Here is a 15,754-nt window from a genome sequence, read left to right as displayed (position 1 = left end):
ATGGTTGTGAGCCACCATGTGGTTGCTGGGAATTGAACTCAGGACCTTTGGAAGAGCAAGCAATGCTCTTAACCTCTGAGCCATCTCTCCAGCCCCGTGAAATTTATTTCTTTTAAGATATTTTTTTCCAAATAAAAAGGGAAGCTGAAAAGATAATTCAGTGAAAAAAAGCACTTGATGTTCATGCAAAGGAGTTGGTTTCAGTTCCCAGCACCTGCATAGTGGCTCACAGCTTCCTCCACTTTCAGGGCATCCACAGGTACTGCATGCACATGGTGTACATACAGTCATACACACATGTACAAAAATGTCTTTTAAAAGTATATATACCTATAGACACACAAATAATGTGAAAATCAATGACATCCACTATCCTGAAAACTCTCACCATTAGAGGTCAACAGCTTGTTGTAGATGTTTCTCAGTTGTATCTTATTTATTGGGATATAATCCATTATTAAAGAACTCAACTGATTGAATAATATAGGGACAAAGCTTTATTTTCTTTATTTGACAATCTAATGCACATATGCCCAAACCAAGAATAAAAAAAAAAAAAAAAGCCCTCTTGCCTCTCCCTCTCAAGTACTAGGATTACAAGTGTGTGCCATCACATCCAGAAAAAGACACTTTATTTTACTGAAAGCTACTACTTTGTAATACAATATTCAACCATTTCTACATGACTAGTCATTTAAGCTGGTTCTCTTTATTTTGCTTTTACCAATGGTAACAATGAAAGTCTAACTATGTTGCATCATATCATGCTACAGGATAGAACTCCAAATGTACAACTGATAAGTAAATATCTCTCTCTCTCTGTCTCTGTCTCTGTGTCTCTGTCTTGTTTGTTTGGTTTTTCGAGACAGGGTTTCTCTGTAGCTTTGGAGCCTGTCCTGGAACTTGTAGACCAGGCTGGCCTCGAACTCACAGAGATCTGCCTGCCTCTGCCTCCTGAGTGCTGGGATTAAAGGTGTGCACCACCACCGCCAGGCCAGAAAGTCATAGCTTTCTTAACCATTGAACCATTACATTACTCTAGTCACTCTGCATATTTTTAAAAGCTATAGTTCTGCCAGGCAATGGTTGTGTTTGTCTTTGATCCCAGCACTTGGGAGGTAGATCTCTGAGTTTGAAGTCAGCCTTATCTACAGAGTGAGTTCCAGGACAGCTACACAGGAGAACAAAGAAAAACTCTATCTTGAAAGAGAACATCAAAAAGTTATGGTTCAATCATTTGCTCAAAGGATGGTACTAACAATGTTCTTTAACACCTAAGCCTACATCTATGACTGGATATTGTTTTCTCTTATTATTGATATATTTTTAAATTTAAATCTAATCAATATAACTTTAAATTTTATTTCTTTTAATGATTATTTTATGTACACTGGTGTTTTGTCCACATGTGTGTCTGCGTGAAGGTATTGAACCCTCTGGAACTTTACAGAGAGCTGTGAGCTGACATGTGGATGATAGGAATTGAACCTAGGTCCTCTCAAAGAGTAGCCAGTGCTCTTAATAATGAGCCATCTCTCCAACCCCTTTTTTGTTTTTGATACAAGGTTTCACTATGCAGCCCTGGCAGTTCTGGAACTCAAAGGTCTGCCTCCCTATACCTCCCAAGCAGGTGCCAACATGCCTGGGTAAGTTCAAATAGCCATAAATATTTAAAGCTTATCTTAATATAAATATAACTTAAGTGTGCTGGGTGTGGTATAATCACCTGGGAGCAGGTTCCTGGGACCAGAGACATCAGATCCCATTAAGAGATGGAATATAGACAGTTGTAAACCCCTTTAAGTGCTGGGAACTGAACTCACATCCCCCACAAGAGCAGTATGTGTAGGTGCTGTGTCATCTCTCCAGCCCCTAAATTTCTTCACTGAACACACTCTATATCTAATCTACTTTAATCTATTCTTTGAAAGAAATTTATCTATGTTGACAGACACTCTAATAAAGAAGACAATTCTTATCTTTTTTTCTTTTTCTTTTTTTTTTGTTTGTTTGGTTTTTTGAGTCACGGTTTCTCTGTAGCTTTGGAGCCTGTCCTGGAACTAGCTCTTAGAAACCAGGATGACTGCCTCTGCCTCCGCCTCCCAAGTGCTGGGATTAAAGGCGTGCGCCACCACCGCCCAGCCTTTTCATTGTTTTTGTTTGGTTTTGTTTTTTGAGACAGGGCTCCTCTGTTTAGCTATAGCTGCCCTAAAATTCACTCTATAGACCAGGGTGGCCTCAAGTTACAGAGATCCGCCTGCTTCTGTCTCCTGAGTGCACCACCATGCAAGACAAGACTGGGGGTGGTGGCATAAGCTTTTAATCCTAGTGTTCTAGTAGAAGAGGCAGGTGGATCCCACCATCTTAATAGAAAAATGGGCTGTCAAAGTTGGCAAGATGGCTCAAAGGGTAAAAGTGTCTGACTGTCAAGCCTGAAGTTCTCCAGGACCCACAAGACAGAAGGATACAACTAAATCCTGGGAGGAGTCCTCTGACCTCCATATACTCATGTGTCCACATCCAAAAATAAATAAATAAAAGCATAAAAAACCTTTCAACAACACTTGTCCAAGTAATAAATAACATGATTATTAAAAAGTGTTAAATGGTAATATATACCTCATGGTAGCTATTCCAAGTCAGAAAGGTAAAAGTTGCCAAATTAATTTTCTCATACTTAAAAACTAGTTTTTGTCAATCACATATTATCAATAAGTTATTTATTGAATGCTTACTATAGGGTAGACACTGAGGCATATAAAAAACTGAACAAAGTCTGTGACTTCATAAAGTCAGTTCTAATGAGGAAGATAAATACACTGACCTCCAAAATGTGTTTTGTACAGGTTAGTACATAAGGGAGAAAAGCATAGCCCCTTTTAGAAGGAAGAGAAACTGCTAACAAAAGGAGGTTTTTCTTAGGTGCTATCACAGGGAAAGAGAGGTCTTGTGGACATTTGTACATCAATGACTCAAGTAAAGAGACATACATGTAGAAAAGCAGTGATTTGGAAGTGACTGAAAATTTTCAATTTTCTTCTTTTTGTTTCGGTTTTTGAAACAGGGTTTCTCTGTTTGCCCAGGCTGTCCTAGAACTCGTTATGTAGAGCAGGCTGACCTCAAACACAGAGTGCTGGGGCCTGGCTTACCAGACCTGGCAAAAATTTTCAACTATTACAAAGGTTTCACTGATTAAAAAAAAAGTTTTACTGCAACAATCAGGAGATGAGGCAGGAGTTATCACACACAAGTTTAAAATCAGCTTGAACTCAATAGTGAGTTTTAGGATAACCTGGCCCAATACGACCTTATCTTAAAATAAATGTTTTAATTTCCAGCACTGAATATATTTATCTATTTAAATTTCTATAGCATTCAAATGTACATACCTCCCTGACGAGGTCCTGTTCCAAGTTATGTCGCCCAAGTAACATTCTTCTCTTGAAGCGGCGACATTCTAGCTCCAGATACTGCCTTTGACGTCGAAGAAGGTTAGCTTCTTCTTCTGCCTGGAAATGTTGTATATTCTCCTTCTGCTTTGAAAGCCATTCCTGCTTTTCTTTTTTAGGTGTGCTCTGGTTTTCATTCAGTTCCTGGAAACAAAATCAACCAAAAAAATTTAGCTAGATAAAAATTAACTACATGAATGTATAAGGTAACCTGGTAATGTTTTGTTACTGTTATTACTATGTAGCCTAGGCTGCTCTTGAATTTACAATCCTCCTGCCTTAGCCTCCTTAGTGGTAGAATTATGTAGTTCATGACTAGCTATGATAAAATTTACTTACTTTTCACAATGAAGGGAAATTAATGTAGGGCCCTGGCCATGAAGGAAGCTACATCCCCAATCAATTACATGGTAATAGTGTTTTCTTTCTAACAAGAGCTCAGCTGACCTGGGAAAAGTTAAGTAATTTGTTTCTATGTACATCATAACACACGAATAGCTTTAGTTTTTACACAGCTTCATTTTCATGGTTCCTGACTTTAAAGCACAGAATAACTGGCTAATAAGTAAAACTTCAAAAATCTTTCCAAGAAGAGACAGAATTATTTCAAGTTAGAAAAGAAAAGGACAAAAAATATATCTTAATAAGAATTAAGGATAGGGCTGGAGAGATGGTTCAGAGGTTAAGAGCTCTGACTGTTCTTCCAGAGGTACTGAGTTCAATTCCCAGCAAAAACATGGTGCCTCACAACTGTCTATAATGAGACCTGCTGCCAGCACCTTATACACAATAAACAAACAAACAAATAAATCTTATAAAAAATTAAGAATAAAAGATTTAAGTATAATTTTAACTCCCTTGTTTTACAAGATTCTAAAAGTTTCTTTAATGAAAAAACATTCATATTGGGCAAAACTGAAAAAACAAACAACTAATCATATTACCCAAGGAGATAAACTAAGATGATAATTAATACTGGTAGATTTTTCATCAGACTCCTGAGTACAGGCTTACAGGTGAACAACACCATATCTATTTTTTATTTTACTTTAAGATGTATTTATTATGTATACAGTGTTCCAACTGCACACCAAAAGAGGGTACCAGATCTCATTATAGATGGTTGTGAGTCACCATGTGGTTGCTGGGAGTTGACCTCAATCTCTGGAAGAACAGTCAGTGCTCTTTACCTCTGAGCCATCTCTCCAGCCCCCACAATACAATTTCTAGATTAAGGAAATGATTCTATATCACTCCTACTCAACTAGAAAACTTAAATAAACTATAGATTATAATTAATGCTTTGATGTAAGCAGATATTTACTTTGTGGCCACAAATAAATCTTTATGCTAACTGCTAAGTAGAGAACTATTAAACACAACTAATAGTAGAAAAACACAAGGAATTTTTGTAAAAGAAGTACCTCCTTAAGCTGCTCTTTTCGAAGTTTATATTCTCTTTTTTGGGACTCCAAAAAGCTATTCAGTTCTTTCTTCTGTTGAGCTTGAATGTGTTGCTGGAATTTTTTCTCCTCATTGGCCATCACTTTAGCCTATATAGAATTTTTTTTTAAAAAAATGAATCAAATTAGTTAAGAAGATAAATTTAAAAATCAGTTTAATATCCACCACCAAGAAAGAATACATAGTAGTAGTAGATGAGCAACAGAAGCATCAAAAAACAAACAACAAAACAACCTAATCAGTTTACCCTTTTCAGTCTAATTTCAGAGATCAGTAGGGTGGATTTATTTTATTTTTAAATGTAGTTACAAAACCAAAATGTTTTCCTCACTTTATTGAAAAAGAAAATAACATTCTGCCTGGTGGAGTGGTATAAGCCTTTAATCCCAGCACTTGGGAGGCAGAGGCAGGCAGATCTCTGTGAGTTTGAGGCCAGCCTAGTCTATACAAAGTGAGTTTGAAGGCAGCAGGGCTGTTACACAGAGGAAACCCTGTCTCAGGAGGGGGGAATATGAGGGAGAGAAACAGAAACAAAAATAAATATGAAAAACTCCAAAACAATCAAAACCACAAAACCTATATAGTCCCTTCAAGAAATAAAAACAAAATACATATTTATCTTCAAACATAAATGAATAGTTTAATAAATATTTTTAATTACACGTGTATGTGTCTGTGTATAGAGGTATGTGGAGGTGCCTGCTGAGGTCAGAGAAATAAGCTCCTCCTAATGCTGGGGTTACAGGCGTTGTGAACTACCTGATGTGTGAGCTGGAAATTCAACTCAGGATCCCTGAAGTATGTGCTCTTTAATGCTGAGCCATCTCTCAGTCCTCTACCAAGCTTTTTTAGCTGAGTTAATTTATATATTAAAAAATGAGATACATTCATTTTCAAATTAGATCCTTACCTGTAACTCCTATTAAAGTGAATGTTAAATATTACATATGTGTTAAATATAATTTGGGTGGAGTGTGCACTGTTTTGAGCTTGCATATGTGAGTGTGTACAAGTGGAGGCCAGAGGTTGATTCTAGGTGTATTCCATAGTTTATGAGAGTCTCACTGAACTAAAAGCTCATCAATTCAGCTATAATGATCAGCTGTAACATTTTGTCACAGTCATTCTCTTTTCTAGGGTGTACCTTTAAACTTTTTTTGTTGTTGTTCTTACAGTGCTACAATAAAACCTTGAGCTTGTACATGCTAGGGAAGCACAGTATCATCTCCAGATCCTTACTGTGTGACTCGGGTTATTTGTAAATTTGCTATGTGTGTTGCTCCAGCTAGCTTTCCTTCAACTTTCAATACTGTCTTTGTCTCACAAATATGCTGGGGGTTACAGTTATGTGCAATGACACCTGGCCTAACCAAGTTTACTTATTTATTTAAAGATAGGTCTTACTGTGTTGCACTGGCTAGACGATTAGCTGAGCTCAAAATCACAGAGAGCCATCTTCCTCCACCTCCCAAGTGCTGAGGTTAAAGGCATACACCACCACAACTAGCCTGCACAATTATTCATTTGTCTGCCTTTGTTGTTGTTCTTTTGTTTTGTTTTTATTTTTCGAGACACAGCGTTTCTCTGTAGCTTTGAAGCCCATCCTGGAACTAGCTCTATGACCATTAGCAAAAAACACACCCAATTTTCAGATTCACTGCACAGATTCATTTACAGAACTAAGAAGAGAAAAAAAATACAAGAGCCATTTTTGTTTTTGTTTTTTAAACAGAAAGCTTTATACAAGTTGTATAATTGCTTCTCTTTCGTGGGTCAATTTACTTAGTTCTTAGGGTTAGATACTTTAAACATCAAAATGCTGACCCAAATCATTCAGAGACGGACACAGCCTAAAAGAAATAAATAATATTAGTCACCTCTTTTTCCATAGCAGCTTGGTGTTTCTTGATAAGTTTCTCCATTTCTGCAGCAAAATTGTTACGCTGAGTTTCAAGGTCTTTGTCTAATCTGAGACGGTGTTCATCCATCTCTGCCTTTAGTTTATTTTCCAGAGTCATCAGCTGCTTTTGATGCTGCCGCCTCATCCTCTTATAACCAGACATCTGTTCTCTAAGTTCAGAGTCCTGTTCGTGCTCTTGCATCTGTCTTGTAACCTAGACACAAAATTGAGACAAAAAGACCAAGTAAAACATTTTTCCCCCCACAAGAATTTAGAAAGCTGGGCATGGAGACACAGGTCTATAATCCTAGTGTTTGCTTGGCTGAGAAAAGGAATCGCCAAGAGTACAAGTCCAGATTGGTAGTATATATACATAATGAGTCTAAGGCCAAGTCAAATCTTTTATGTCATAAGACCCTATCGCTACTAAACAAAATAACATTGATAAAGCATTTAGAACATTTCTATTACCTGAAGAGGTATTTAACCTAAGAAATGCCATTATAATTTACAATTAAATATCTAGCAGATCTTTTAAAGAAATAGGCTGAAGAGATGGCTCAGAGGTTAAGAGCACTATTTGCTCTTCCAGTGGACGTTGGTTCAATTTCCAGCACCCACATGGCAGCTCAACTGTCTTTAACGCCAGGGGACCCAACACCAGAAAAAAGAAAGAAAAAAAGAAAAAGACAAGCTGACTCTAAAACTTATATGAAAAATTACAGTATCTAGATAAGCAAAATATTACTGAGGAAAATAAAACAGTAAAATGTGCATATACTAATCAAGAAGACATCATGGTACTAGCATAAGGCTAAGATAAGCAGATCAAGAAACAAAACCGGGCTTAGTGGCACATGCCCTTAAACCTAGAACGTGGGAGGCAAAAGTAGGTGTATCTCTATGAGTACAAGGTTAGCCTGGTCTACAGAGTGAGTTTCAGGACAGCCTGGTCTACACAAAGAAACCCTGTCTCGAAAAAAACAAAACCAAAAAGCAAAACAAAAAGGCGGGCATGGGGGCACACACCTATAACCTCAGCACTTTCGAGGCAGATGTAGGTGGATCTCCAAGTTAGAGGTCAGCCTGGATTACAGAGAAAGTTCCAGCATAGCCAGGGATACACAGAGAAACCCTATCTTGAAAAACTGAAAGAAAAACAAAAAAATAAAGAAAAAGACACCAACAAAAATTAGAAACATCAATACACAAAGGTGTATGCCTATGGCCTCAACTAATTGAAAAATCTGAAGTGGAAGATCACTTATCCTAAAGAGTTCAAGCCTAGTCTGAGCAAGAGATTGAATCGCCATCTAAAAAACTAACCAACAACAAAAAACAAACCAGGTAGAAATTAACAAGATGGAACTAAAGCGATAGCTGTGAGCTGTCATGTGGTTGCTGGTAATTGAATCTTGGTCCTCTAGAAGAGCAGACTCTTAAATGATCAGCCACCTCTTCTCTCCAAGAAAAGTGGTTTTTAACAAACTATTAAAACAATTGGTTTGCCAGGCAGTGAGGGCGCTCGCCTTTAATCCTAGCACTAGGGAAGGAGAGGCAGGCGGATCTCTGTGGGTTCAAGGCCAGCCTGGTCTACAAGAGCTAGTTCCAGGAGAGGCACCAAAAGATACAGAGAAACCCTGTCTCAAAAATCCAAACAAACTGGCTCTGAGATCTCTGTTTTCTGTGTCCTGTAGTGTCTGGTCGTCCGCGTGACCGGATCTTGCCCATGCAATCATGGCATCCGGCAATGCATGCATCGGAAAGCCGGCCCCTGATTTCACGGCTACCACGGTGGTGGATGGCGCCTTCAAGGAAGTCAAGCTTTCGGACTACAGACGGAAGTACGTGGTCCTCTTTTTCTACCCGCTGGACTTCACTTTCGTGTGCCCCACGGAGATCATCGCTTTTAGCAACCACGCTGAGGACTTTGGAAAGCTGGGTTGCGAGGTGCTCAGAGTGTCTGTGGACACTAAGTTCACCCACCTGGCGTGGATCAACACTCCACGGAAGGAGAGAGGCTTGGGCCCCCTGAACATCCCCCTGCTTGCTGATGTGAGTAGAAGCTTGTCCCAAAACTATGGCGTGTTAAAAACTGATGAGGGCATTGCCTACAGGGGCCTCTTTATCATCAATGCCAAGGGTGTCCTGCGTCAGATCACAGTCAATGACCTACCGGTGGGACGCTCTGTGGATGAGGCTCTTCGCTTAGGCCAGGCCTTTCAGTATACAGATGAGCACGGGGAAGTCTGTCCTGCTGGCTGGAAGCCTGGCAGTGACACCATCAAGCCCAATGTGGATGACAGCAAGGAATACTTCTCCAAACACAACTAAGATGGCTAAACATCAGTGATCCTGAGTTCTTGGATCTCGCCCCACCTGAATGTCCTGTGCTGGCCCAGAAAAGACTAAATCCCCCTCCACGGTCTGTGTAGAGGATGGAGGCTGGGCCAAGGCTTTCTCATTCCCTACCTGGAATCTGGTGAATAGTGACCCCTGCCCTAAACCCACCCAGCTGGGCACAGGTCTATAGGAAACCAATAAAGTATTAGGGACAGTGAAAAAAAAATCCAAACAAACAAAACCCCAAATTTTCTGGACAACCAATTGTTTTAGAATTCTTTACTTTTCAAGATTTATTTTAATAAAAAATAATCTAGTTTATGAGTGAGTGTTTTGCCTGTATGTGTGTCTGTGCATATGATTCCGTGCCCTGAGAGGCCAGAAGAGACGTTTTATCCTCTAGAACTTGAGTGCCATATTTCCAATCTCTATTGTAACTTTTTAAAATTATGCGTGTGGGGAGAGGGTATGTGTGTGTTGGTGCAGGTGTTCAAGGAGACCAGAGGTGTGAGCCAGAGTTACTGTCACTTGTGAGCTACCTGACAGGGTGCTGGGAACCAAAGTCTAGTCTTCTGCAAGGTCAGTACACAGTCTTAACTGCTGTTAACATCTCGCCCCCATTCTACCTTTAAATAGACAAGTATTTCTTGGGCTGGTCAAAAAAACCAAAACACTGACCATAAAGAAAAGATAAAGGTGTGTGTGTGTGTGTGTGTGTATAATTTTAAAATTGAAATAAAAATTTTCACATTTACTTATTTTAGGTATGTGTTTAGGTGAGTACATGTCACAGCATGTTTTCCACAGAGGGTGGAAAACAACCACGTGGGCTCCAGGATCAAACTCAAGTTGTCAAGTTTGACAGCAAGTGCTCTTTTACCAATGCGTGAGGATAAAAAGAACTTTCTGAGATGACAGAAATTTGACATCTTATTTTGTACAAGTACTAACATAAGTAAAGCATGTATAATTATATAAATTTCAAACTGAGTATGTAAAATCTGTGTAATTTATGTACAAAGGCAGAAGGTAGATTAAATTATACAATTGTTATACTTATAATGAATGAGTATAGCTGATGGAGGAAGGTCATTGGTTAATTAAATAAAGAAGCTGCTTGCCCTGATAGGTTAGAACGTAGGTGGGAGGAGTGAACGGAACAGAACTCTGGGAGGAAGAGGAAGTGAGCTCAGAGACTCGACAGCTCTCCTCTCGGGGGCAGACGCCTCAGAGAGACACGATGCTCCACTCTTGCAGGCAGAGGCGAGAGCTCTGCTCTCTGAGTCACACGCGATGAAGCTCCGACCCAGGATGGATGTAGGCTAGAATCTCCCTGGTAAGCCACCTTGTGGGCTACAGCAGATTATTAGAGATGGGCTAGTCCAGGTGCGAGAGTTAGCATAGAAGAGGCTAGATAGAAATGGCCAAGCAGTGATTAAATGAATACAGTGTCCGTGTAATTATTTTGGGGCATAAGCTAGCCATGCAGGCGGCCGGGGTGGAGCTGGGGTGCTGGGGATGCAGCCCCGCCGCTCCTATTACAACATATAGCTATATTTATTTGTGCAATAATACCAACACACTTTCAAGATAATCTACTTGAAATAAACAGAGTAACTGTTTAAGGATATAAATATTTTCTAGATTTTTCTTCTTTCAAGGTCTCATTTATCATTTTATGTTTATAGCATTTTGTCTCTATGTGTATATCTGGTGTCTGTGGAAGCAAGGGTGCTGGATCCCCTGGAATTTGAATTACATATAGTTGTGGGTGCTGCGAATTAAACATAAGTCCTTGGGAAGAGCAGGTAGTGCTTTTAACTGCTAAGGCATTTCTCCAGACCTTTCACATTTTTTATTAAAGTGACAAAAATATCTTTAGCTAATTCGAGGAAATCAAAACTCAGGAAGTGTAAAAGGAGACTGCACATTGGTTTCCCAGATTGGAATCCCCACATCAAGGAAGGAAGAAACTGACATTTAATGTGTGTGAGGTCATAAATTGGTTTTCCCTTGTATTTGAGCCTTCTCTACATATCTGCCATAACAATCATGAAAAATAACAATTTTTGTCATCTCTATAATCTCTATATAAAGTGTTATTTATACCCTACACAGTTGTAAGATTTAATTGAAAAATTATGTTCTTTGTATGTCTCTGTACATGTGTGCACATACACAGGCCAGAGGCCAAGGTCATGTGTCCTTCTTAATGGTTATGCACCTAATCTTTTAAAAATAAATTTTAAGCCAGGCAGTGGTGGCGCGCGCCTTTAATCCCAGCACTCAGGAGGCAGAGGCAGGCGGATCTCTGTGAGTTCGAGACCAGCCTGGTCTACAAGAGCTAGTTCCAGGACAGGCTCCAAAACCACAGAAAAACCCTGTCTCGAAAAACCAAAAAATAAATTTTAATGTTTTACTATGTTTGTGTTGAGGTCAGAGCACAGCTCGCAGAAGAAGTTAGTTCTCTCATTCCACTATGTGCGTACTAGTAATAGAACTCAGACTGTCAGGCTTGAAGGCAATTTTCTTTCCTGGCCCCACTTTACCTTTTTTTTTTTTTTTTTGAGACAGTCTCTCACTGAACTTTGAGCTTTTCTGATTCAGATAGACAAGGTGGCAGTTGAGCTTCTGGGATCTGGACATCCTCACTTCTTAGTACTATTATTACAGATGTGTGTTGCCATAGCTGGCTTTTTACATGTGTGCTGGGGATCCAACTCAGGCTGATGTTTTCTTTTTCAGACAGGGCTTCTCTGTGTAGCCCCAGCTGTTCTGGAATTAGCTCTGTAAACCAGGCTGGCCTTGAACTCAAAAGATCCACCTGCTTCTGCCTTCCAAGTGTTAGGGATAAAGGCATGTACCACCACCACCCAGCCAACTCATGTTCTTATGCTCATGTTGCAAACACTTTATTAACTGAGTCTTCTTCCTAGAACCACAAACACTATGTTCTTGACTGCACATCATATAGTTTCATGGCCATATAGCACCATGAGACTGGCAAACCAGACAACTCAGAAAGCTTTATTTTGATGTGTGGTGTTTGGGATAAAGGTTTGGAGTAAATGATTTAAGTGCTCTACTATTGATGTAAATTGTCAACCCTTGCTTTGTTTTGTTTTCTTCAGACAAGGTCTCAACTAGGTAGCTCAGATTGGTCTTGAACTTGAGATCCTTCTCTATCAATCTTTTAAGTGCTAGAATTACAGGCATATGCCACTATGCTATATATTCTCTTTTGTTGTTGTTTCTGCCTGCCTCTGCCTTCTGAGATTAAAGGCATGCACCACCACAGCCCAGCAGTCATGCTATATATTCTAATAACATAATAATGATATCTTTATGTACTTTCCTTTTAACTTGAGAATCTTTTACCATGCTTTGCTCTACAAGGTCTCACTGTGCAGCCATGGCTGGGCTATTTACCATGCTGGTCTCAAACTCACAGAGATCCACCTGCCTCAGACATCTGAATGCTGGGATTAAAGACATGTACCACAACTGGCTACTTTTAAAATCTCTTACAGTTTTATGTATTTTTTACCAGTGGGGATCTTTGGAGGAAGAGTGAGACTATCAAGGCAATCATGCCTATGACTTTGGCCAGTATCCCAAGAAACAGAAAAGGAAACATTATACTTTTTTGGTTAGAACTCAAAAAAGTAGACAGGCTTAGCAATGAAGACCTGCAAGCATGGCTGGAACATGATTTTAAATGTTCCATAAAATGTTTGTAATGGAAAAATATCCATATTCATTGTTTTTTTGGAAAACAGAAATTACATTTAGAGCATAGTAATACAATCAACTGCAATTTTCAACAGTTCCTTCTTTTTGGCAACTCTAGACATATATCTTGAACAAAGTTTGTGCTAACATATCTGAAATGTTAATTATATGCAGCAATACACAGATTCTCTTCTCTGTGCCTAAAACCTAACAACTTGATACTGCTTTAAAAAAAGTATTAAAATTTATTTGAATGCCTGTTTAATTAGTATTTTGTAGGTCTCTTACACATTCTAAAATATTTACTACATTAATAAATATCAATACATTACTAGTTCAATATTTCTTAGAGTGCTTTCTTCTAACAGGGAAATTAAACATTGAATGTTTTACAAAATAAATACCAAAGAAATAAGAAAGTTAAATATATTTGAGTCGATACTACCAACATAACAAAGATACTCGTTTTGGACAGGTGAATACATACCAGTGATGCCGTTCGTATGGTTGCAAAGTGTTCTCTATTACGATAATGTGATTTGTGACGGGACACTTGAGGTGGAGACTGTGGATCTGATGCTCTTGTTCTAGGATCTCCTTCTTCTCTATAATTTTCCTCCTCCTTAATAGAGAAAGAGAGTGACAGAGAAAATATTTTGTAAAGTGAATTTTTTGAGGTTTCAAGGAAAAGATTAAAGACAATTTTAATCAATAATTTCAAAGAAACACAATTTTACAAAGCAGAAAGAGAAACTAAAAATACTATTATTGTCAACACAAGCTGAGTTAGCTGAAATTAATTCCATAGTGTGTGAAAAAGTATAGATTCAACAAACAAAATATACAGTTTTATATTCTATATATTATATATCAACCGAAAAGCTTGAGCTGGAGAGATTGCTCAGTAATAAATAGCAATTCTTGCACAGGACCCAAGTTTAATTCCCAGCACACATCGGGCGGCTTATAAACACCTTTGACTCCAGCTTCAGGGGATCTGACACCTCTGGCAACTCTACTCATTTGTATGTACCCCCACATATACACATATTTTAAAATAAAACTGAAAAGCTTTAATGTAACTTAAAAACAAAATAGTATAGCATGTAATCAATGTTTCAAATGATGGTGATTAAAAAATTAAATACGTGTGAGTTTTATAAACAATGCAGTGTAATACTACTTTGTTGTGTTTTGATTATAGACATGTCAAACTATAAGTTTAAGATTATATTTATAATATTTGTCATTTGTCTAAAATAAACAATTTTAAGAGATGCACCACAGCCACACAGCAATTAATGTTTTTTAAGATTTATTTTCATTTATTTTAAAATGTATTAATTTTTATTTTATGTGCCTACATGTATGTCTGTGTGTGGGTGCCAGATACCCTGTAGACAGTTGTGAGCTGCCATGTGGTTGCTGGGGATTGAACTCAGGATCTTTGGAAGAGCAGCCAGTGCTCTTAACGGCTGAGACATCTCTTCAGCCCCAGTAAGATCTCTTTTAAGTTCCAGATCAGCCAAGGCCACATAGCCAAACCTTGTCTTTAAAAAAAGAAGTTAACCATTTTTCTTTTGGCCATTACAATTGGCACCAATTACATTTTTAATGTTATAAATTTATCAACACTTTATATCACCTCAAAAAGAAACTTTCTTTTTTTTTTTTTTTTTTGTTTTTTTTGTTTTTTCGAGACAGGGTTTCTCTGTACCTTTGGAGCCTGTCCTGGAACTAGCTCTTGTAGACCAGGCTGGCCTCGAACTCAGAGATCTACCTGCCTCTGCCTCCCCTCCCGAGTGCTGGGATTAAAGGTGTGTGCACCACTTGTCTCTCTCCAATGGAGATACTGAAACTAAACTTTTGATCTGCAAACCAGCCCCAATTAAATATTTTCCTTGATAAGAGTTCCCCTGATCTTGGTGTCTTCACAGCAATAAAATCCTAAATATATATATATGTGCACGCACACTATAATTTCTTTACACCCATTTGTTGGTTCCCACTTCTTAGTAACTGTGTCTAATAACTTCTAGATAAAACCACAGCTTTAAAATTAAAAAGGTCATTCTCAGATGGAGGGAAGGAGGACTACTGTAGGTTTAAGATCGGTCAGGGCTAGGCAGCAAAATTCAGTCTTTAAAAACCCAGAAATCTTAAGAACATGTTTTTGTTGCTGTTATTGTTCAAGGTTTCTCTGTTTAACAGCCCTAGTTGTCCTGGAACTTGTTTTGTAGACCATGCTGGCCTCAAACTCACAGAGATCCACCTTCCTCTGCCTCCACAGTACTAGGATTAGAGGTGTGAGCCACTACTGTTCGTCAGAACATTTCTATATTAGTTCTCCTGCCAAGAGTTACGTGACTTGTCTTTTTTTCCTAGTATTGAGAACTGAATCAAAGATGACCAACCCAGCCTGCTTTGAACTGAATTCAGGGTCACATGTATGGTAGGACAGCACTCTACCACATTAATTTACACTTAAAACTGCAAAGGAGAACTGGGAAGACAGTACAACTGAGAGACCTTGCTTCTAAACTAAGGTGGAGAGAGTGATCAACGAAAAGTGTTCAATCTGGGGCCTCAACATGTGGAAACATACCAACATATGAACATGCTCAAAAAATTCAGCAGAGAATATAGCAAACACTGACATTTACTAAATCCTAAATTTGCAAATTTATTGTTGTATTTTAAATATAAAAGTGGATACTGATACGCAGTGGTGAAACATACCTTTAATCCCAGCACTCAAGAGGCAGAGACAAGCAGATTTCTATGAGTTCAAAGACCAACCTGGTCTACACAGTTCTATAACAGCAAGGGTGGTCACACAAAGAAATCCTGTTTCGAAAAAAAAAAA

The 15,754-nt window shown here is 38.5% G+C and overlaps 1 protein-coding gene and 1 pseudogene across 1 annotated transcript in view; one reads left to right on the top strand and one right to left on the bottom strand.

Moving 5' to 3' along the window:
* The window catches only part of Taok1 (TAO kinase 1), a 97,225-nt gene that overhangs the window by 21,428 nt on the left and 60,043 nt on the right, over window positions 1-15,754 (bottom strand). Inside the window, exons 12-15 of the mRNA XM_026780057.1 lie at window positions 13,376-13,510; window positions 6,791-7,027; window positions 4,874-5,002; window positions 3,390-3,593 (exon numbers count right to left, since the gene is read on the bottom strand). Coding sequence (XP_026635858.1) covers window positions 3,390-3,593; window positions 4,874-5,002; window positions 6,791-7,027; window positions 13,376-13,510 — 705 coding nt within the window. The remainder of the gene's footprint in view (window positions 1-3,389; window positions 3,594-4,873; window positions 5,003-6,790; window positions 7,028-13,375; window positions 13,511-15,754) is intronic.
* LOC101999238 lies at window positions 8,499-9,382 on the top strand (annotated as a pseudogene).

This window comes from Microtus ochrogaster, chromosome 7, assembly GCF_000317375.1.
Source record: "Microtus ochrogaster isolate Prairie Vole_2 chromosome 7, MicOch1.0, whole genome shotgun sequence".
NCBI classification, from domain to species: domain Eukaryota; kingdom Metazoa; phylum Chordata; class Mammalia; order Rodentia; family Cricetidae; genus Microtus; species Microtus ochrogaster.
The sequence above is the reverse complement of the archived record's forward strand: the minus strand, read 5'-3'. Positions and strand labels throughout refer to the sequence as shown.